Source organism: Alosa pseudoharengus, unplaced genomic scaffold (genome assembly GCF_046254945.1).
Source record: "Alosa pseudoharengus isolate Yale_2024_CS ecotype anadromous, Long Island Sound unplaced genomic scaffold, YU_APseudo_1.1 YU_APseudo_1.1_scf_8, whole genome shotgun sequence".
NCBI classification, from domain to species: Eukaryota; Metazoa; Chordata; class Actinopteri; order Clupeiformes; family Clupeidae; genus Alosa; species Alosa pseudoharengus.
In genome coordinates, this window is record NW_027468870.1 from 17,228,665 (window position 1) to 17,251,164 (window position 22,500).

The 22,500-nt window shown below is 46.7% G+C and overlaps 1 protein-coding gene across 1 annotated transcript in view; it reads right to left on the reverse strand.

The window, feature by feature from the left end:
• Nucleotides 1-2,597: 2,597 nt before the first annotated feature.
• The window catches only part of auts2a (activator of transcription and developmental regulator AUTS2 a), a 328,394-nt gene continuing 308,491 nt past the window's right edge, over nt 2,598-22,500 (reverse strand). The window contains exons 5-6 of the mRNA XM_076274904.1: nt 7,147-7,195; nt 2,598-2,752 (exon numbers count right to left, since the gene is read on the reverse strand). Coding sequence (XP_076131019.1) covers nt 2,598-2,752; nt 7,147-7,195 — 204 coding nt within the window. The remainder of the gene's footprint in view (nt 2,753-7,146; nt 7,196-22,500) is intronic.

The window sequence follows — 22,500 nt, forward strand, 5'->3', positions numbered from 1 at the left end:
TCTGGTTACATACTGCTGAACAGGGAAAAAGAACAAGAAAACACACACATACATACACACACATACACAAACAAATCTAACCTATTTTCAAATGTACATTACAATATTACATAAGCACACTGGCATATATTACTTATCTGACAATATCTAAAATAGGTATTTTTTCTGCTGAAAGCCTGTTAAAATGCTTGGAGCATATCCTTCTGCTTTCCTATAATTCGTTTTGGGCAGACGTAAAGCATTACATCGCTCTGAAAAAGTGAACGAAAAACAGCCAATTACATAAATTATCCCTAAAACTGATGTTGTACCACAAAATTACTGTTTGTTTCAATAGCATTACTAAATCTTAAGGACCTTTGTATTATAACAAATCTCCTCAAAAGAGGAAATTAAGACCCTCTTTCCAGGAAAAACGCCAAGAAAGCACACACTGGAGTATTTGTGTTCGACAAATTACGGCCTGTAAACTTCGGTGACCGCTTCGCTGTCAAGACCAACAAATGAGCTTAGCAGGCAAGCTTTTAAAACAAGAGGTCTACAACTGGCCCCTAGCGCGCGAGCCAATCTATGATATATATATACAAGCGCTGCCTTCGCAAACAGCTTTAAGAAGCCGGGAATTTGGTCGGGGCTGTTATGCTTCGGCTGAAAAACTCCCCACCACTTAAGACGGCGTTCCGAGCAGTAAAGCCGGAGAAACCTGAGATGGAAGGATACGGGAAAAAAAAAACACACAAGGCGGGCGGGCAAGCTGAGGTTTTCAGGGTTGTTTGGCCTCAACCTTCAATCATCGAGCTAATCCGCAAAACACCGAACTTTAAAAGATGGACGAGGAGAAACCCACACAGGGATGGCAGCCTCTCTATTTTCTGCCCCCTCCCTCCCTCCCATCCTTCTCTGAGCTTTCATCTCTGGAGTGAGGCCCATTCAAATGTTTGTGCTGGGGAGGTAGGGTTTAATTTGGGGAGATGACTTCCAGACGCGGCCCGGGGTTTTTAGCGTGGCATGTCGAATACTGCACGTGTTTACACAACCCAGCCCTCTATCTCCCCCCCCCCCCCACACCAGTCCTCCTCCACCCACACCCCACCCAGCCGCTCCCCTCCCTGCGGTGAAATTACTCCATTAGGACGGATGGATTTACCTCTGTTCGTTTCAAAACCTCGAGAGTCGAGGAGCAAACTCTGGGTGACCCCCCACCACCACCACCCGTCTGGTTACACAGAGGCCCGTGGGCCCATCAGTGCAGAGGAGGAAGTGCCGTGTCTCGTCGTATGTGTGTTATGGCTACGGTCCGCGCTTAGGGGGACCGACCCAGAGATGGGTTCTCTGATTCCCTCCCATTATTCACCAGCTCCACTCCAGCTGGCCCTGCGCCAAGTAACACTGATATGGACAAGCACCATCCGAACCTCACACACGCTCTCAGCAGAGGCCTCCTAATACACTGGCTATGCTTCATGTTGGTTAGATTACAAAACTTAGAGACTAAATATTATGCCATGGATGGATATGTAGAGTGTGTTTGTGTTTATAGAAACATTGTGAATATGCACAATAACACACACACTCTCACACACACACACACATATATGTATGCACAGACACACATAGACAGACACACACGCACACTCCTCTGTGTGTGTCCCATCATAACTCAGTGAGCTGTACACCGTGTGGCAGGAAGGCTGCTTTTGTTTACTGATCCTGTGGCAGTAAATCAGTCCCTCCGCCTTGGTGTGTTAACCTTTGTGTGTGTGTGTGGTTGTGTATTAACCTTTCAGTGAGTGTGTGTGTGTGTGTGTGTGTGTGTGTGTGTGTGTGTGTGTGTGTGTCTCAATGTGCTCTCCAACAAAGCTCATGAATTACTGCCGCCATCTTGTAAAAAAAAGGTCTGAATGGCAGAAATGTGCAACTCCCAAATCATGTCAGCCTTCAGCTCTGCAGCCTTTGACCCATGAGATGGAGCTCTTCCAAAGGGGGAAAAACAACAAAGACAAAAATATAACTGTATCTCCTGAAAATCCCCCTCTCTCTCTTTGTCTCTGAGGTAGTAGCAGAAGTTAAAGAAGACAACAAGAAGAGAGGAATGAGAGAGAGAGGGAGAGAGAGAGAGAGAGAGAGAGAGAGAGAGAGGGAGAGGCCCTGTCCTGTCTGCATCCCTGCGGGGCCTGTCCAGGTTACAGCCTCCTCTGTATCCCTCCCGTGGGAGCCATAAAGCACGGAGCCCCGTCAGCAGCCGACTGAGGGGACAAACAGCCTTAAAAACACTTAGGACTCCTTCAAGGAGGTCTGGAGCGGGGCTCCTCGAGGAAGCTATAAATCTCCTGCGCATTAATAACTTAAGAAAGAAACAGAGCAGAGAGAGAGAGAGAGAGAGAGAGAGAGAGAGAGAGAGAGAGAGAGAGAGAGAGAGAGAGGAGAGAGAGAGGAAGAGACACATTCGGGTTAACAGAGAGGTCCTTCAAGGGCAAATGACAAAAAAAGTGGAAAGAAAAAGAGAGAAAAAAAAGAACTTTGTGGAGTTGGGGCGAAGCTTTCTGTGCTCAGCCGGGGGATTCTGACAGACTCCCAGTGCAGCCATTAAAATAAATCTATTCGTCGCTCTCGCCTGTCAGGTCGCTGTGCTCCGCGTTGGGCCTGAGAGCCCTGTGGCGGCTCTGATGGGCCAGCTCCAACACAGGGCCACTCAAGCTCCTGTTGAAGGGGAAGGCGGCAGCTCCCATAATGCAGCTGTGACGGACAGCCTCTGAAAGGGAGCTAATGCACTCCCAGAATGCTTCACTCTCTGGAGAGCCCTCCTGGAGCGCGATCCGGGGGAGCCCTTCAGCGTTGTTTGTCTGCCTCAAACTTCACCTCTCACTCATGCGTACGCCCGCTTTTTTTCTTTTTCATAATTCCCTCGACGATGTCATAAGAGCCGCAAATTGCGCCCCCCCCCCACACACACACACTTCCCATCAGGGCCCCCACGTTCCTGCCAGCGCCGGCAGACGGCTCCCAAGCGCCGCGCAATTGGCTGGCGGAGCGCTCTTCAGAGCTCGTTTCCGTGGTGAGGACAAGAGCGTGCTACTTTAGCCCGGCATCGCCAACAGCTCTCCACTCTGACCAGTTTCATTTCCATATTGCCCATTATCTCAATTCACACTCCAGACTCACACACACACACACACACACACACACACACAGATACAAAGAGACTGAGAGATCAATGCTGTCAGTTCTACGGCCCATATTCGTAACAACATGAAACAAACCCTCAAGTACTACATTCAGTGACATGCATCAGAATTCTAATGAGCACTTCCTGGTTCTGTGCTCTATGTTTGTGCTATATGCTATATGCATATCAACATGGTAAACAGTCATGGCTTTAGTAGGCAGCTGTGGGAGGGAACGCTTCCTGTCGCTCGGGGTAAGTCAGATGCAGACCTCGGAGGTAAGCCTGGCCAAGCCATTAAGGTTAGAGATCACTCAGCCCAACTTAATGCCTATCTTGAGTTTCCCTAACAGAATCAGTGCGTCGTCATCTATATTATCACACCGGACAGATGCGGCTCACAAATCAGCGGTAATCCATTTACGCCGTCGGCTGTGTCCGCTGACAGAGTGCACTTGAGCCGCAGTGCCCGTCATAAAGAGGAGCCGCAGGGAGAGATTACCAGTGTCGCCGGGGCGGGCCCCCCCCTAATCGTGTGATGGATATCAGCGCGGGGATTTTGTGGCGACAGGCCACTCTGTCCTCTTATCTGTGGCCCAGCGACGTTGCCTCTTTCCAGGGGCAGCTTCTCTCTTTCTCCCCCTCTCTCCCTCTGTCGGCCTATTAGCCGAGCTGGAGGTTAGGGGCATCTCTCTGAGCAGAACTGGCTGTGATGTACCAGCGGCGGTGACGCCAGTGAAAACACCGCGCATCAGGCAGGTTTAGCTTCCCTCGAGTGCGGGGAAAAAAGGTAAATAAACAGACAAGACGTGTAATTAACACTCTTGCCTTATACAAGAGCAGAGGTTGATGCTTTACCTCCTGGCTGTGTGACAGAGGTAACAATTAGGGGTAACGTTTAATGATTCTTGGTTAATAGGCAGTGTGAGCTGAGGCTAAATTGGATGTGTGTGTGTGTGTGTGTGTGTGTGTATTTGTTTGGTAAGTGTATGTGTGCGAGCATGCGAGAGAAAGTAAGAGAGAGACAGAGAGAGAGAGAGAGAGAGAAAGACGCAGAGGAGAGAAAATAACATCACCAGCAATTACCTTCCATGTCTATTAGAAGCAAAGGGGTGTCATGTTGTGTGGATTGAGGGGAGGAGCGCATGCTTGTCAAAGCCCAAAACAAAGCCATCACACGGCAGATTCCGTTGCAAATAAGACACAGGCCATTAGCAATCAAGCCGCAAGTCAATCGCTCCGAGCGAGGCTGGTTCGCTGTGACAGTAATTGCTGTGTAGCTTTTGGACGCCACCACCACCGCCGGCAGGGAAATAGAAGTAAAAAAAAACAAAGACAGAAAAAAAAACCCACAAAGAGACAACACAAAGACTCAGGTGAGTTGTTGAGAGACATGCTGCACCAATCAGACGGAGCTGGCAAGCGGCCCGGCCTCCGCTTCCTATAATCAAAGCGAGACAGCGGACGGGGATTGGGGGGGGGGGGGGTTGCACAGCACAGGCGGCCAGGTTTAACGCCACAGTTTAATGACCAGCATTTTGTTTAAAAAGCCACCTGGATTGCGTCTGCTCGCGGAATGCCAAATGAAACGAGAAAAAAGCACGGCCAGCGAAGCGCAAAACAAATCATTAAATCAAATACGGACTGCGCTTTTGTGTCTGTCTCGTTTTTTTCTTTTCAGTTGGAGCAGGCGGAGGCCCCACAGGCCCACGTTTAGCCCTGACAGTCTCAGGGCGCTAGCCAGGTGCCTCGTTAGAAATACAACAGGCCGAGAGACTGGCTTGGGTGTACCTTTCTACACCCTCCTCACCTTCTGTCTCTCCCTCTCTCTCTCTCTCTCTCTCTCTGCTCTCATGCGTTGTGCTCCCACCTCTGCGAGTTCAACGAGTCAGTCAAAGCTTAGCCCGAGAGCCGGTAAGCATTTTCATGTGTACCAACAAGAAAGTGCACACACACACACACACACACACACACACACACACACACACACACACACACACACAAATAAAAGAACAGGAGGAAAAGCAAACAAGCCAAAGCTTTTACTCCTGCCTTTGGGCAAATATTGACATTTATCTGCGCACAATCTAGCCGCTCAGTTTCTGGAGCCTGTTTCTTTTTGTCCTGGGGGTTGAATCTGAGCTCCGCTAATCCCTGAGAAGGAAGGAAAATAGCACACACACACTCTCTTTTTTATCTTCCAAACCCCTTGACTAAAATCCCTCTGAAGCAAAGTTGGAGTGCACCTGGGTTTAGCAGGGACGATCCCCGTCCAGGGCATTAACACCAGCAATGGTGGAATTAGCACTTGGCAGAGGAGGAGCGAGAAGGTTTTGGATCTAAGGAAGGGAGGGAAAAAGAGAAAGAAGGGCTGACATTTAAATGGTAATAAGGGCCAGAGAAGTGGATGGCCTTTCCCCCTGAAAGAAAGAGAGAGAGAGAAAGAGAGAGAGAGAGAGAGAGAGAGAGAGAGAAGAGAGTGAGAGGGAGTATTTGTGTTCTGTATCCCAAGCGAGGAGCTTTCAGCCAGGGGGAGAGAGGGAGAGGCGTTGCGGTGTTGATTTAGGCAACACAATAGGCAGTCCTAACCCTTTCAGCAGAGACCCAAAATCACCCCACGGAGGTGCCTCCTTTAAGCATCGCCGAAAAAAGGAAGTCCCTTCCATCACGACTGGCCATTCAACGGCCGGAGGACGCCACCAATCAAAGGCTGAAGAGGGACCATCAAAGAGCAAGAATGTGGGAAATGTGTTTTTCTTTTTTCTTTTCATTTTTGTTTGGAGGGGCGGGAGAGAAGTGAGGGGTTGAGGCGGAACAGGGAGGGCTTGTCGGTATCAATCAGTCTCCCTCTTTTCTCACCCTTGGCGGAAGGTCAGAGTCCTTCTCTCTCTCTCTCTCTCTCTCCCTCCCTATCTCTCTCTCTCCCCGCCTTCCTCCGGAGGCTTCGTCCTGGTAACGCACCATTGCGGAGGAATGCCCATTCACAGAAGGAGGGGGGTGGTGGAGATGGAGGGGGGGGGGGGGGGTCTAAATTCTTTGCCCCACAGCGTTGGGCCCAGAGAGGAGGGGGGAGAAAAAGCTGTGAATGCTCTGACTGGAGGGGTCTGTAGGAGTAAATTAGCGGCGTGGCGGACGTGTCACACGCTGGGGCTTTAGGGGTGACCGGGCCGCCATCGCCGCACAAAGCGACTTGACAGCTCTCTCTGACTGTCCACCCCGAGCAGCAGGAGCCCAAGGAAGGAGAAGGGGAGGCATGATGGCTGCAGTGGCAATGCCCAGGTGCTACACATTGTTGAGGCCGAGAGATCAATCCGCCTCACAATCTATGGAAAACACTTTAGGGCGGGTGAAAGGAGGCGGCCATTCATGGTAATTGCTTCTGAGAGGCTTGTGAAGGGGTTTGCCTAAACAACAACACATCCCTCAGTCATATGCCCTGACCGCCCCCCCCCCCCCTCCTCCCCCTCCAACCATCTAGCATAGCAGAACTGTCTGTGCTGTATATCATCCATTTCAACTAGACACAATGACACGCTTTTGTGAAATATTTCTGTTCAAGCAGCCCCCTTTTTTTGCACACACTTCATGCTTTGGTAAAGCATAGATTTTCTAATTCACGCCTCTGTATCCATTTCACCTCAGTTTAACCGAGTGCCGGGAATGGATTTTTCAGTCACTTCTCGGAGAGAGCAGACACAGATTGATATTTCACACTATGCTGCAGCGAAAAATAAAGGCAGACTTGGTGTGTTGTGAAGCAACAAAAAAGGTACAATTCTAAGCTCTCAGCCTGACACAAAATAGTAAATAACAAAAGCAACACTTGTGCTTGACCACAACAATGCACTACCAGTAAAACAGATTAATTCAAACCAGTTACAACAGCAGCCATATCTATCACATCCACCAATAGGACAGTCTTCTATGTCCACAGTGGTATACCTGTGGACTTACTAATGTAATAAGGTAAAAAAAAAACATACCTTTAACTGCAGCGGTGCTGAAGAATTTTTCCGAGCTGGCATCGGAACCCTGAAACAGAGCAAACGCATGAAATTAGCGCTTCCAATTGTTATTCCAAAGGTGAGCATGAGTCAAATTATTACCACTTCCGACCATAACCACTTGGTGGCAATGTTGATCCGTGTCAAAACATACCACTCAAATGAATCTGGCTAAACGCATTAACATTGCTGTGTTATTGTGCAAACATTTACTGCTGACATTACATCACTTAGGTAATAAAAGCCTATTTAGGTGACAATGTGGTATCAAAGACTTGTTGGCTAATTAAATCCGACAAACAGCACGAGCGACCTGTTACCATTTCGATGTGCGCCTGAAGCTTAGCTGTCCTACTGCAGAACATCTTTTTATTAGAATCAAATATTTGACTATTCAAGCTCCTAATCAATTTTATGCTTTTTGTGATGTAAGTGAGAGGAATAAGCTCATCTGTTAAAATGGGTTGTCTGTATTCATATATTCAATATACGAAAAAGGGTGTAGCCCCACCATGTTGTGCCATAGGTCTAACACGTCTGTTCATTAATTAACTGTTAGTCATTATAATAATATAGATTTTATTACACAACAAATTAAAAATGCCGTTTTTCTTACAACTTAAATCGACATCCATTGCAAGTACACTACAGAACACTCAATAGTGTAGTCCAGCTTTAATTAAAAAAAAGAATAATAATTCAGGGTCTACCATAGAAATTCCCTAATGTTGAGAAACTGTGGGCACCAGAATGGGAACCTGTCAGGTTGTATCCCCCGGCGACTGCCAATTTTCTACCATTAAGACATGCAAATGATAGTGCTTGGAGCAGACGTGATTGCAGCACACTGAATACGTAGGCCTGCTTGGCATATTGCTGTAATGACGATCGCAGATGTAATTCTATTTTTTTTCTCCAATGTGCAGGCCTGTCTTGGACAGACTACAGAGGGAAGTAAGAAAACACTCAGTGCGTCAAAAAGTAGGCTACCGAGGAGAAGTTCATTAATTGCATATGATAACATAAAAGGCGTATGTACAAATAAGACCATTTGTTTTGAGCTTCCATGAAAGCAACGCAATTGAAAGGTTTGGTTAATACAAATTATGCAGATATCTGCCTAGGCCTGTAATATTGCCTTCAAAGTTTTGAGTGGAGCAGAATAACTTACAGTGCCATACCAAATTACACTTCTACGTTAAATTGTAGGAAACATACTATTAACTATTTATAAAACCTCACACAAATCAGATGCAAGCTCAATAACAAGTGCGCAAATAGAGGTATTTTAAGTCTCCTAAAATGCCATAGTTCTGCTTGTGTGGCTGGTAACCCATGGTACCGCGTAAACGAAAACCAACCCGGGCCTTCTGACAGCCACGTTTCGCACCATTAGATGTGGTGAAATGACACAATAGGCTGTTAATGGCTTCAGACCAGCGAAAATCTCACAGTGACCAGCCAGGTATGACATTGCTACTAAACATGGCATCATAGCCGACTTGCGCGTCCCGCTAGTTCTGTCTGTTGCGACAAGATATTTCCAGGGGTTATCTTCACACATAATGTAGGCTACAAGTTAGACAATGCGGCTGCAATGAAATATTGCAAACACAAAATCATAATCATAATATGTCTGATGAAGGATATTTGAGAGAATGTACGGTAAAACAACAATATAGCCTTATTATGGGTAAACTTGAACCATTCTTATAGTCTTTTTCCATTTTAAAGACATCGCTAGGACTAGCTGAAAAACCTGGTCAAGTATATATCATCGTTACAGAAAATTGACATAAAAATATGATAACAATAATTAGCCAATCCCTTCAACCAACGAAAAAATATAAATGAAAACGGTATTATTGTAACCAAACACTCCCGTCACAGCCAAATCTCACTTCATGAAATATGTCTGTGTACTGGAAACAACAAATCGCCTTTATGGAAGAAACCCCCCCAAAGCCCTTGAATGATATAAGCTACCTTTGATGTGGTGAAGCTGGTCAGGAGGAAAATAACAAGTCAAGAAATCACTTTCGCGGTCTAGTAAATATGGCCCCGTTTCACATTCTGCTTGTCAAACAATGTAATCCACAAACAAACGGCGAATTCCATTTCGTTTAAACCGATGACAGCCATGCGAAGAGTGAACCTTTCCAAGAAAATCCCTGCAGAAGAGACCAAGAAAGAACGTACAAAGCTACCGTGTTGCACGGACAAAGACAGCCATGTGTCCCACCCGTATAGAACAGCAACAACCACCGCGCACTACAGAAATCCTCAGAAACGTAGCCACAACTCCCTCCTTCGGGCTCGGAGGCTTGATTGGTTTGGTGGCGATTTGTCTCCCGGTATTAGGATCCAAAATTATTTGTATGTGTGTAAAATCCGTCAAAGCCTTTGTGTCAGATCGCGTTCCCTTCTCGCACAACGCAAACAGGCTTTGCTTACAGAGAAATCATCCGAACGAGGTTAGAGACAGGCTCCTCTCTTCTCCCTGTGCTATTCGCTCAGCTTGCTCCTGCAGAGCACAACATCCAACAGTGCGAATACAGTATTCTCCTTGTTGCCAGCGAGTGTGGAATATCAGTTTAAGAACCACCGAGAGCCATAGCTTCCGTCCTCGGAGTTCACTGATGGTTCGCTAAAGCGCGTACCGAGACTGGTGACGGGTCCTGGTCCAGCCGTGGCGCCCCTATCCGTCCGTTGAGCAGCAGACAAACTCTCATTCATCCAACAGGGAGCCTCAGCGGTCCCCTTCTCGATCGGGTCCTCCCACTTCCTGATTCTAACCTAACTCCATTCAACCCTTTAACTCGTCTCGCAACCCCATTCGGACACACGCTTGTGTGTGTGTGTGTGTGTTCCTTCGACCAAGATAGGAGTAGCGGCGGCGTCGTTGGAGAGTGCGCACGGAAGCGCTGGCGTGAAAGGAGCACAGTGAAAAGCTATTGGCAAGAGAGAGAGAGAGAGAGAGAGAGAGAGAGAGAGAGAGAGAGGAGGGGTAACTGGGACTTGAGCGATATTCTTTCACTCTCCGCGGCGGTGAGTGAGATGATGTCAGCCACTAATGAATTTCACAGGAGGGTGCAGCTAACGCGAGGGGAGGAAAACAAAACGATCTTTATAAACAGCGACCACCTCTCCAGAACTCTCACCCACAGCCTTCCTGTTTGCTAACCTACCAAATAAACGCCTCGAATGAAGTTATAATCACAGACTTGAACCCTGCACCGTCGGGCCGGCGGCTACATTTACTTTTTCAAAGAGTGTAATTTTTCGACGGACCACTGCATATTCATTATCTCATATCTCATACCACATTACTGAACAATGACACTGAACAACACACTGTACACATAATAAATCTAGATAGATAGATAGATAGATAGATACGCAGATAGATAGATAGATACTTTATTGATCCCCAACCTATATATCTCTTCTTACTCTGCATTGTGTTGTTTGATGCTTGATCAGCACGGATTGTAAGACCTCTGCGTGTCCCCTGCTTGTCAATCAATTTATTTCGTCGATGTGACACTTCAATGTTTTGTTTGAAGGATTGCAGCAGTATTATTCTATGGGGCAGCCCTTGGCCTTGACATGACAAGCAGGCCTATGCATTCCTCATTCTATCTCATCACACTAAGCCCCTTCTCAACGAATCTCCTGACCAAATCAATCCTGCAATCTTCAGATAATGGGAGATATTCCTGGAAATCCCCTTAAAGAGGTAAATATGCAGCCCCTAACGGCCCATGGCTTAAGTCCTATGGCGGTGAGGTCAATGAGCCAGCCATCCCCTCGCCCCTCGCACTGCACTGACCTCTGCCCTGGCCACATGCACTGACGCTGCTGAGCAAGGAAAAGACAACACTGTGTTAAATCTCTCCCTCTGGCCTCGAGTCTCTCTCTCTCTCTCTCTCTCTCTCTTTCTCTCTCTGTGCTCCCTTTCCCCTTTACACCCCCAACCATACACACAGACAAAGCCATACACAAACTCGAAAAACTTGGGATATTACTAAAATACTGTATTGTGCTGTAGGTGGCCTTGGGCTATGGAAGTATGAGTAATTAAAATGATATCAGATGCAACATAATCTGAAGATAAAATAGGAGTAGAAATAATGAAATATTTAAGATGGTACGATTATACATGAATTATAATGAAGCGGCTTATTAAAGTGTAATAAAGATGCAAATAACGTGGATGAAAGCACATGTTATGGTAAGATCCTATTACAAATATTTGAACTGAAAGTGACTCCGACATGACTGGGCAAAAGAACACTTCCTCACAGTTTCCTAGCAGTGAATGGGAAATCTGCACTCGCTCGCCTCAGATTTATAAGCAGAAGGGGGACCAGAGGATGAATATGCCTTGAAAGGCATTCATTTACATGCCATTACATAACACCGATATACACATACATACATCAGTACACTACACTACTGTACACACATACATACATACATAAAGTATATATACATATAAACATACATACTGTTCATACATACAGTACACAAAGACATACATAGGTGCAGAGGTACAAAGGTATGCCTTGTGGTATTGCTAAACCTTGTCTGGGCCTTTAGGCGGCAGATGGCATTAAATGCAAATGTTCGCCAACCTAAACGGTCATTATCAGATTTGAGAGAAATCTCAAGCCTGTAATTACTGCCTGCCGCTGGATAATCAATGTCCGGCTCAGTCAACGCTGATTATTTTGAACACATATGAAATGCTGACAGAGTCAGACAGAAAGTTTAAAATAAGGAAACAGAGAGAGAGAGAGAAACGAAGGCATGTCATATTGCAGCCAAGGAAGATAAAAAAAATACTAAAGTGGTACTCCAGTATGGAAAAGCACTCGATGCCACTTGCCAGAAAAGTTGGAGTGGAGATCAAACATGGCTGTCTGGATTTGTGCTACGTATGCTGGTAATTGCTGTCTGTGCCTGTAAGTTCTGCCTATAGACCATCAGCTCCGTTCATTGACGTTTTGTCATCTTTTATTCCTTTTTGTGGCCTTGATCCTCGGCTTCAAAGTAACCAGAAGCGTATTTCCTTCTCTGTCTCACTCTCCCAATCTCTCTTTCTCTCCCTCTCCTTCCCTCACCCCCTCCCTCTCTTCCTCTCATGCAAAAGCATGGTTTAATTTTACAGGAACCCCTTTCCTAGATTGCAATCACGGGAGACTGGCGAGGCTCCTTTATGAGCTTTCCTGCCATTACGGAAACTCACCCTCATTTCATATATTACCGATAAGTGTAACATGAGTGCCGGGGTTGTAATGCCTTAAAAGTGCTCATTTAACGTGACGTTGTGACTGTACTCACCACTAAGCCCACCACCTCCCCTCCCCAAACACTGACACAGACACACACGCACACAGAAGCACACACACACACAGAAGCACGCACGCACACACACACACACACACACACACACACACACACACACACACACACACATCAATCCCTACCCCACACTCCCCACTTGTATTCACAGGGCCCGAGACTGCCTCGTTTTCCTATTCACCACCGATTATGAGAGTGGAGGACAGAAAGAAAGAAAGAGAGAGAGAGAGAGAGAGAGAGAGTGGAGAAAAGAGTGGAGAAGAGAGAGAAAGCAATGAAAAGGGAGAGGAAAATCCATTTCTAATGACATTGAAAAACGACGGTGGCCTTGTGAGACTCGCGGCCGGCTCCTCTGGGAGGTTAGCATGACTCGAAGGTTGATACCGGGCCCGTGTAAAACACCACGCTAACAATAGCACCGCTGTGAGCAGGAGGGCCTCCGAAAAAAGGACACAAAGGCTGGACCGACAGGGGTGTGGGTGTGGGTGTGTGGGCGGAGGTGGGATGGGAAGGTGGAGGGGTAAGGGAGGAGTTTGGGGGCTGGTGGGTGGGGAGAGGGGGAAAAAAAAACAGAAGAGAAAGTGAGTGAGGGAGAGGGAGAGAATGTATCTGCTTTCCTTCCTCTCTGTCAACCGTTTGATCCACAAACAGAATTCCAAAGCAATCAGGCCAGTCTATTCGTTTGAATCCATCCACAGACTTTTTTCTCCCCCTCCTTTCTACCTCTTCCTTTCCCTCTCTCTCTCTTCCCTCTCTCAGCAATACTTGATCTAAAACATCTCCAATTCAATATGAAATCAGTTTGGCCTCTGAGACTGGAGAAGAGCTTGTATTTGCCAATGATATCTGAGCGCTAGCATATGTACTTGCTAATGTTTATGGATGGACGCTCGAATTCATACATATATGTGTGTGCATGTGTGTGTGTGTGTGTGTGTGCGTGTGCGTGTGTGTGTGTGTGTGTGCGTGTGTGTATGTGTATGTGTGCGTGTCTGTGTGTGTGTGCGTGTGTGTGTGTGTGTGCGTGTGTGTGTAGTGTGTGTGTGTATGTATGAAGCAGGAGTGGGTCCTCTTGTTGAAAAAGTCCTGTCCTATTTAAAGTGTAGTCCTGGGTTTGATGCGAGTGATAAATGAGTAAATTACTGGGTACACTAACTCCTGCTGGGGAAGACCGAGAACTCAAATGAGGACCGTCAGCTGTGAGACATGGGCCCATTTATCACAAGAAAAGAGAAATCAAATTACCTTCCTCCCATTGATATGAATCTTAAGCAAATGTGGTTATGCTTGTGTATGAACTGATTACAGACAGTCTGTTCGTATAAAAATTAATTTTGCGTAAACTGACCTCATGTCTGAGGCATCATCTTGATAAAGGGGGTTCTTCCTGACCGACCGCTTAAGCAAGAATGTGGAACCCATGCAATCGATATGCATAATGCATGGACACGTATTCAGATCAATAATCTTAGTACACACTCACATACACACACAAAAATACGCACACACACAAAGGCGTGGATACATACACATGCAAAAAAACAAGCACACATAGAAACACAGACACACACACACACACACACACACAGACACACACACATGCATAAGGAAGCACACCAAGGAGGAGGGGGTAAAAAGAAACGAAGCGAACATCACAAAACACAAGATTATCCTCCATCACACTCTCGCTGGCATTTGGAGCGGAGTGAGGATGCTTTTTGGGCTGTCATTACACAGAGCCTTATCTCCGCAGGACCGCAATACGCTTCCAGTGACAACTTGGACTAATCTCCCCCTCTCTCTGACAAGCAGCTCCGACAGGCACCTTTCTTCCCCTGCCTCAGGCACATTACCAGCCTCATATTAATCTGTCACTCATCATGGACGGAGGCAGAAGAGTGTGAGTGTGAGTGTGTGTGTGTGTGTGTGTGTGTGTGTGTGTGTGGGGGGGGGGGGGTGGAGCACATATGGACTGTTTGCACACAGGTATACACAGGCTGACACACACATAGAGATCTGACACACACACATTTAAATCATGTATAGAGATGACACACACGCACACGCACACACACACACACACACACACACACACACACACACACACACACACACACACACTGCTTGATGCAAACCTGCAGTAAATGAGGTAATACAGTCTAACAGAGGGTAATACAAGTTCTCTAGCAGCATGAAGTAAGAAAGACAGTAGCCCTTAAAAAAAAAAAAGCCATCCAGCTTCCCTGAGATGCACAGTAAATGGCAACGTTTACCTGGGTAGATTACAGGGCTCCTGCCCCATGATACAATGCCTCCTATCCCATCCCATCCCATCCCATCCCATCCCATCCCATCCTATCCTCTCCGATCCCATCCTATCCTCTCCGATCCCATCCTATCCTCTCCGATCCTATCCTGTCCTTTCCTATCGATATCTCCCCCTGCTCCTGTGGCAACACAGACGGGTATTCAGATCTCCAACGTGTACATATCCTCAGGCGGGGCAAGATGCAATCTTTCACACTTATTTAACACCGACTTCATCATTCATGAGGGAAATGGGGGGCGAAGGAGAGAGAGGGAGTGTTCACAGAGTGGGAGAAGAGCGTGAAGAAAGAGATAGCACACTGTGAAAGAGAGAAAGAGAGATAGAGAGTCGAATGGGACAGACGAAATCATTTTTAAAAGGTTTCAATGGCATTTTTTCCCAAAAGCCTAAGAATTATTTAGCTTTTTGAAACCTTCAGTCACCATTTCCTCACATGTGATGCGATGTGTTAAAGGAATTCCTCTTGGAATAAATGCTTGTCTGAGTGGTATCTTATCACTCTAAAGGCCAGCTACACTTGGTGAATGTCATGTATGTATGTATGTATGTATGTATGTATGTATGTATGTATGTGTATGTGGGCTATACTGTATGTATGTATGTATGTATGTATCGTATGTGTATGTGTATGTGTATGTGTATGTGTATGTGTATGTGTATGTATGTACTGTATGTATGTATGTATGTATGTAGAAACTGTATGTATGCATGTATGTTAGACATGTATGTATGTATGTATGTATGTATGTATGTATGTATGTCTCTATCTCACAGTCAAGCGGTCCAGGTAGAGCTGGTGGATGTGTCTCCACCCGACTGACCATCAAGCCCATGTTCCTTTAGGTGACTCATTCCCAAAACAAACTGGACAAGAAAATTGGTTTAACCTCCTCCTCCCCTGTCCTCGCCATCCTCTGCTACACGCTAACAGCCCTAATGCACTTCATTCCTTTTTCCTGCTTTTGTAAGTCCATTTTCATGTGTGCCTGGCCGAGGAGGAGAAGAAAAAACACACTGAGCCTCCGTCCTGTCGCTTTCCCCTTTTGTTAAAATTGCAAACATGGCAGAGAAAGTGGTTCACCCCGCCATGCGTAATATCAGAGCCATCAATCACTGCGCACCTGGCCAATGCCACCACCGCATGCAGTGAGAGCAGCCGCTGCTTTAGAAACGTTTCAGGGCTTTATGGTGCCACACACACACACACACACACACACTAATACAAATACAAAAACGTCAAAACCAGCGGGATCGCACGGAAGTGGACACAGAGGTGGGCTGGGGTTCGGGTGGACTGGCAGTGGTGGTGGTGGGGGGGGGGGGGGGGTTCAGTGGAGAGCAGCCCTGGACTCAGACGCAGGAGGGAGCACCCCACATGAAAACCCATGGCCTCACACAGGGCCTGCTGGGATAGACAGTTGGAGAACGAGAGAGAGAGAGAGGAAGAGAGAGAGAGAGAGAGGGAGAGAGAAAGAAAGAAAGAAAGAGAGAGATGCTCTGAATCCAGGTTTTGCCTTTGTGGGCATGTCGCTCACCCACGCAGGAGGGAAGAGAGAGGAACCATGGCTATTTATGTTCATCTCTGCACTGGTAATGGTTTATTTTTATATTTAGCCTTGCCGGTTACCTAACGCTGGTCTGCGGGAGAGAGCCCCACCTGGCACGGGTTAAGGCGGCCGCCACAGAGGGTGGGAGAGAGCCTCTCTCTCTCCTCTTTGTTTTGATTGGATCGAGACGGAGATCAGGAGAGACGCGGGGAGAGAAAAAAGGGGCGACAGCAAGCCTAGACGTAGACATAGGGAGGGGGAAAAAAAGAAAGGAGAGAGAAAGAGAGAGAGAGATGAGGAGAGTTGCTGAGAGCCTGCTGTGTCTTGGAGATGAATCACGGCAGGAAAGCATGGAGGAAATCACCGGGAAGCCTGGTATTAAAATCTGTCTGACCCGTCGTGGACTCACGCTGCCTAGAGCGCTCGGCCCACACGGAGGAGCATGGTCAAAGAGGAGGGGCGGGGGAGGCGGAGAAGACGTGTGTGTGTGTGTGTGTGTGTGTGTAGGAGGGGGACTCTGGGGCCTCTGAAAACGCCCCGTCAAGAGTGTTCTGTCAGGCATGCAAGCACAACGAGAAGGTCCCCTCCTCACACCCACCCAACCGCCCACCTCCCCCTCTTCCTCCCTCCTTCTCCTCCTCCCCTCTCTCTCTCCCTCCCTCTCTCTCTTCCTCTCTCCCTCCCTCTCTCCCTCCAGTCACTCCAGGCTCTATGGGGCTGAAATGCTCCAAAGTGGGGGTCTGATGACAAGCTCTCTGGGGAGACATAAGATGGCCCCAGACTTCAAAAGCCAGCAGCCTGACAGGCAGCAGGGGAGGTCTCACTCCCTCCCTCTCTCTTTCTCTCTCTCTCTCTCTCTCTCTCTCTCTCTTTCCATCTCAGCCCTGGCCTCCATGGACCCTGGAGGGGTTTCTAATTGCATTTCACAGGGAGTGCACTAAATAAGGGCCTTGTTCTCCCCACAGTAGCCACCCCGCTGTGGGGGGGATTGGAGCAGGCTGGGGGGGTGGGGGGGCTTCCCCTCATGTGACAGAAAGCTTTAAGATGTCAGAAATCTGGAGAGCCAGAGCCAAAGGGAGAGAGCAGGAGAGAGAGAGAGAGGGAGGGAGGGAGGGATAGAGAGGAGGAGTGAGAGAGAGGCTATAGTTTCCCTCAGGTAATGGAGGAACATGGGAGACTGCACAAGCGTGTGAAAGACAGCGACAGAGAGAGAGCGACTGAGACAAAGGCAGAAAGATAGAACAGGTAGAGAAGCAGCATGAAATAGGATCTTCTATATGAAGGGAAAACATACACACACACACACACACACACACACACACACACACACATAAAGAGAAACTACAAAGGGAAAGAAATCAGAGTTCAAATTTTCCAGTTTTTCAGTTTCCTTACTTTTGGTAATGCAACTGTTATAGAAGAGGAGGCACAAGACGCATTTCACTTCTGTGTGTGAGTGCGTGTGTGTGTGTGTGTGTGTGTGTGTGTATGTGTGTGTATGTATATGTGTGTGTGTGTATGTATGTATGTTTGGTGTGTGTGTGAGTGTGTGTGTATGTTTGGTGTGTGTGTGTGTGTGTGTGTGTGTGTATGTGTGTGTGTGCATTTGTATGTTGGATGGATGCAGCCGAGGAACTGGATGGGTGGCGTCTGCACTTTGAAGCCTTCCGCATTTAAATATTTCATGCCCAGCACAGTGTTTGTGTCCTCCATAGCCCTACATCCCTCTGACGACAGCACACATCCTCTCACAAACATCTCTCCCTCCCTCCCTCCCTCCCTCCCTCCATCTCTCTCTGCCCTTATCTCTGAGACCATCCCATTATACACGGGTAGCAATTAACACAATTACTGATAAGCAGAGTGTGTCGGGGGCTCAGCGGAGACAACAGCACGCCAATGATCACAGTGATTAACAGGCGGCGCGAGTCGGGCCCTTTATCGCGCGTATTTATCTAAAGCCGCTAATGATTGCCCGGGTCCCGTGCCCGTGCCGACGGAATTATGTCAATGAGATCCCGGTCACCCTCGAAAATCGGGGGTGTCGACAGCGCGGCAGAGGGACACTATCAGCGTTGATCGCTGCCATTTGATGTCAAGTTTTTTTGCAGCCTGTCGTGCAAAATCCAATTTGATTATGCATGCTGACACATGACACACTCAAACACACACTGTACACAACCACACACACACACACATTGGATTTGCCTTGTCAAGTCAAGTCAAGTCAAGTCAAGTCAAGTTTATTTATATAGCGCATTTCATACACAGAGGTCATTCAATGTGCTTTACATAAACAAAAGCAAACAGTAATAACAAATAAAAGCATAAAAGGGCAATAGTGAAAGAATAGTTTAAAGGTAAAGATCATAGTAATAAAAAATAAAATAAAAAAACCCCATGAAATGCACAAGGTAAAATCATTTAAAAATAGAGAATGGTTAAAAAGACAAAATAAAAGACACAAGGTAGAATAATTTTCAAGGCAGATTCAGAATTTGTAACTCGGCACAGTTAGCAGAAAGCATCTGAGAACAGTTTGGTCTTAAGTCTAGATTTAAAACTGGCTACGGTTGGGGCCTTTTTGATGCCATCCGAAAGTTGGTTCCAGAGCTGAGCCGCATAGCAGCTAAAAGCTGCTTCACCTTTTTAAGTTCTAACAGCAGGTTTTACTAATAGGTTTTTCTCCTGAGACCTGAGAGGTCTGGAGGGTGTGTACTGCTTAAGCATGTCTGAGAGGTATTTAGGTCCTGCTCCATTTAGTGATTTATAAACAAGCAGTAGTGCTTTAAAGTCAATTCTGTGACTTACTGGAAGCCAGTGCAGGGACTTAAGAATTCGAGTAATGTGGTCAGTTCTTTTAGTTTTTGTGAGAACCCTAGCTGCTGCATTTTGTATCACCTGAAGCTAGTCTTTTTAGGAAGGCATGTGAAAAGTCCATTGCAGCAGATAAATGCATGAATGAGTTTTTCTAAATCATCTTTTGACATCAGCCCTCTAAGTTTGGCAATATTTTTGAGGTGGTAAAAAGCTGATTTAGTTATTGCTTTCATGTGGCTGTTGAAATTTAGGTCACTGTCAATTAGACACTAATGTCCGAATTCTGTGACTTTATCTATCATGTATTATGCACTCTGTAATGTCTTTGCTATGTACCCAGGGGCATTATGTATGAAACACATATAGACATATATATATATATATATATATATATATATATAGATCATCATAAAAACACCCATATATGCAAAAACACAAACCAAAAAATTTTTGCTAAATCATTTCTACTCCTTTCTGCTTCTTTGCCTTGTTGCTGAGTCACAAATCCCTTTAAATTCACACCAGGGTGAAGGACTGCAACAGCTCCATCCAAAGGAGCTTTGTTTGTCCTTAAACGGCAGGACAGAATACAAATCACTTAGAAAAAGCGATACAAAAAAGTTCTTTGCACCTTCCCTGTAATGCGTCCAAGGCCCTGAAAAAACATCTTTGCACCTCAAAATCACATCCCAGTGGTAGCAGTGGATCAACAAATAGCACAACAGAGAGTTGTGAAAGTTCACTCTGTATTTTTGTATTTTTTTTTACAGAGCAATAACCACTTAAAAGCCCTTTTTGTTTGTTTTCATACACTGCTGCGTCGCAAAACCCCTTGAAATCACTACCATCCACACCACCACCACCACCACCCACCCACCCACCACCACCACCACCCCCACCCCACGCCCTGTGACCTGCACTTCCCGCTGCCTGTGAGGGCCTGAAACACTTGGGATCTGGCTTGACTGCTGCTGTTCCTACTGCTGGGAAGTGGGCAGACCTGGACGCTCTCTCTGTCTCTCGGCAGGAACCTCAGAAGGCCTCAGTACATTTCCACTGCTGGCCGTGGGGCCGTCGCACGGCTGGCCGACACAGGGCCCCGCTTGTCTGACCGCTCATAAGAGCGACCTTTGAGAGAAGGGTCTCCAGGCGCAGGCCCTGGCGGCATTCCGCCTCCCCCTCAGTGTGGCCGGCTCCGCACCACGCGGCGGACGTTAAATACACACATTGTGAGGCCTGTCCTCGGAGATGAGAGCCGGACATTCATGCCAGCAGCAGGCAGGCAGGCAGGGGTTATTCGAGTCGAGGCTCTGCTGGGACGTGGAGGAGGGAGTTCTGTGTGTGTGTGTATGTGTGTGTGTGTGTGAGACAGAGAGAGAGAGAGAGAGAGAGAGAGAGAGAGAGAGAGAGAGAGTCAGTGTAAGAGAGTGAGAGCTGTTCGTCAGACTTTGGTTGGCTATATAAAACACCGCTTCTGGAACCATTTCTGACTCATGTAAATTATTTCTGTTGAACATGTCAATATCTAATCAAAATGAATTTGCATCAGTGTAGCTGCGTAAGACTCACAAGACACAACTCATAAACTGTGAAAACAAACAGTACGCTGTTAGTTAACAGCAGAGCATATGCACACTCTTGGCCTGCGTATGCCGCACCAAATACATAGACATTGTGTGTGTGTGTGTGTGTGTGTGTGTGTGTGTGTGTGTGTGTGTGTGTGTGTGTGTGTGTGTGTGTGTGTGTGTGCGCATGTGTGTGAGTTTGTGTCTCTGTGTGTGTCTGTCTGTCCACTAAATCCTGCCCTGTTGAGGGATGAGGCTGCAGGCACAGGCGCACATCATTTAGCTGTAAGCCCAATCATCAGTGGCTGCCTCAGCCGGGGCTTAGTGTGCTCTCTGTTTACCAACAGCAGCCTCGCGCCGCCTGCCCATGGGCCTGCCAGCCTGCTGCACACAGGGAGCGAGGGAGGGAGGGAGGGATGGAGGGTAGAGAGAGAGAGAAAGAGATGAAGGGAGAGAGAGAGAGAGAGTAAGTGGACGAAAAAAGAGAGAAACTGTAAGAGGATTTCCCACTGAGAACAGGGCCAGACTTCACTCTCACCACAGCCCAGTTCACACAGCTGCACGCACACACACACACACACACACACACACACACACACACACACACACGCACACACACACACACAGCAGAAATCCGAAATGAGCGAGTGGGGGATAATCCCTTGAAAACCAGATAAACAAGAGTGATCAGACAGACAGGGCTATCGGACAGTGACTAACCTAAGAGGAGAGAGAGAGAAAGAGAGAGAGAGAGAGAGAGAGAGAGAGAGAGAGAGAGAGAGAGAGAGAGAGAGAGAGAGAAAAATGAGAAATAGAGACATGGGGGTGGGTGGATGGGTGGGCAGTGCTTTTTAAACAAACGCATCAGTGTTCTGACTGCCTTTGTCAATTCACCCCTTAAGAATGTGCATCTTATGAGGTCAAAGGCTGTGTAAGCTGACGTTATTTGATTGCACATCTTAGCCTTGCCTCAGGGTTCACAGCTTAAGATGCTGTGGTTGTGCTTTTGTTATGTTTAATGAAATACCATAACTGTTGATTCTAAATCTTCAATGACGCTTGATTTGTCTGTTTGCTTTGTTTGAGTCCAAGCTGAATCACAGTTCCCTAACAAAAACACCACCATTTTCTAACGTAAGAGGAATACTCACAATTGTTGGGGCAATGGGCGAACATGCAAAGTTTACCATACATAAGTTCAAAGTTCAAAGTTCACCATACATAACATAATCCTAATTTAATCATTTAGCAAAAACAATGTGCTAATTTGATAACATGAGCAAGGTCACAAACCTCCTCCTCTCTGCTTCAGACAGGAAAGTGCTTGTTTGTTCCAGCGTATACAACAATAACTAATCTCCATGTGAATATTAATAAGGTTTGGCTGGATAATTGTGATTGACTGGCTGATAAAGAATGACCTCATTGTGACATTCACAGAGATGCATACTAAATGCAGTTGAAAGATATGTTATCTATATGTTTGGCTCTCTTGCTGGGATAGGAATTATATTCCTGTGATCCACATGTCAAAAAATGAGCAACAGGTGCCACGGAGGGACAAAAAGAGTGAACAAAAAAGAGTGTCGAGCACAAGACTCCCACACAGGTATCTCAGTCTAACCTGCAGCTCTTCCGCTGGAGTAATAAGAGCCCATTTGTTATTTTCTTCAGATAAAAATAAATTAGGAAATGAGCAAAATGA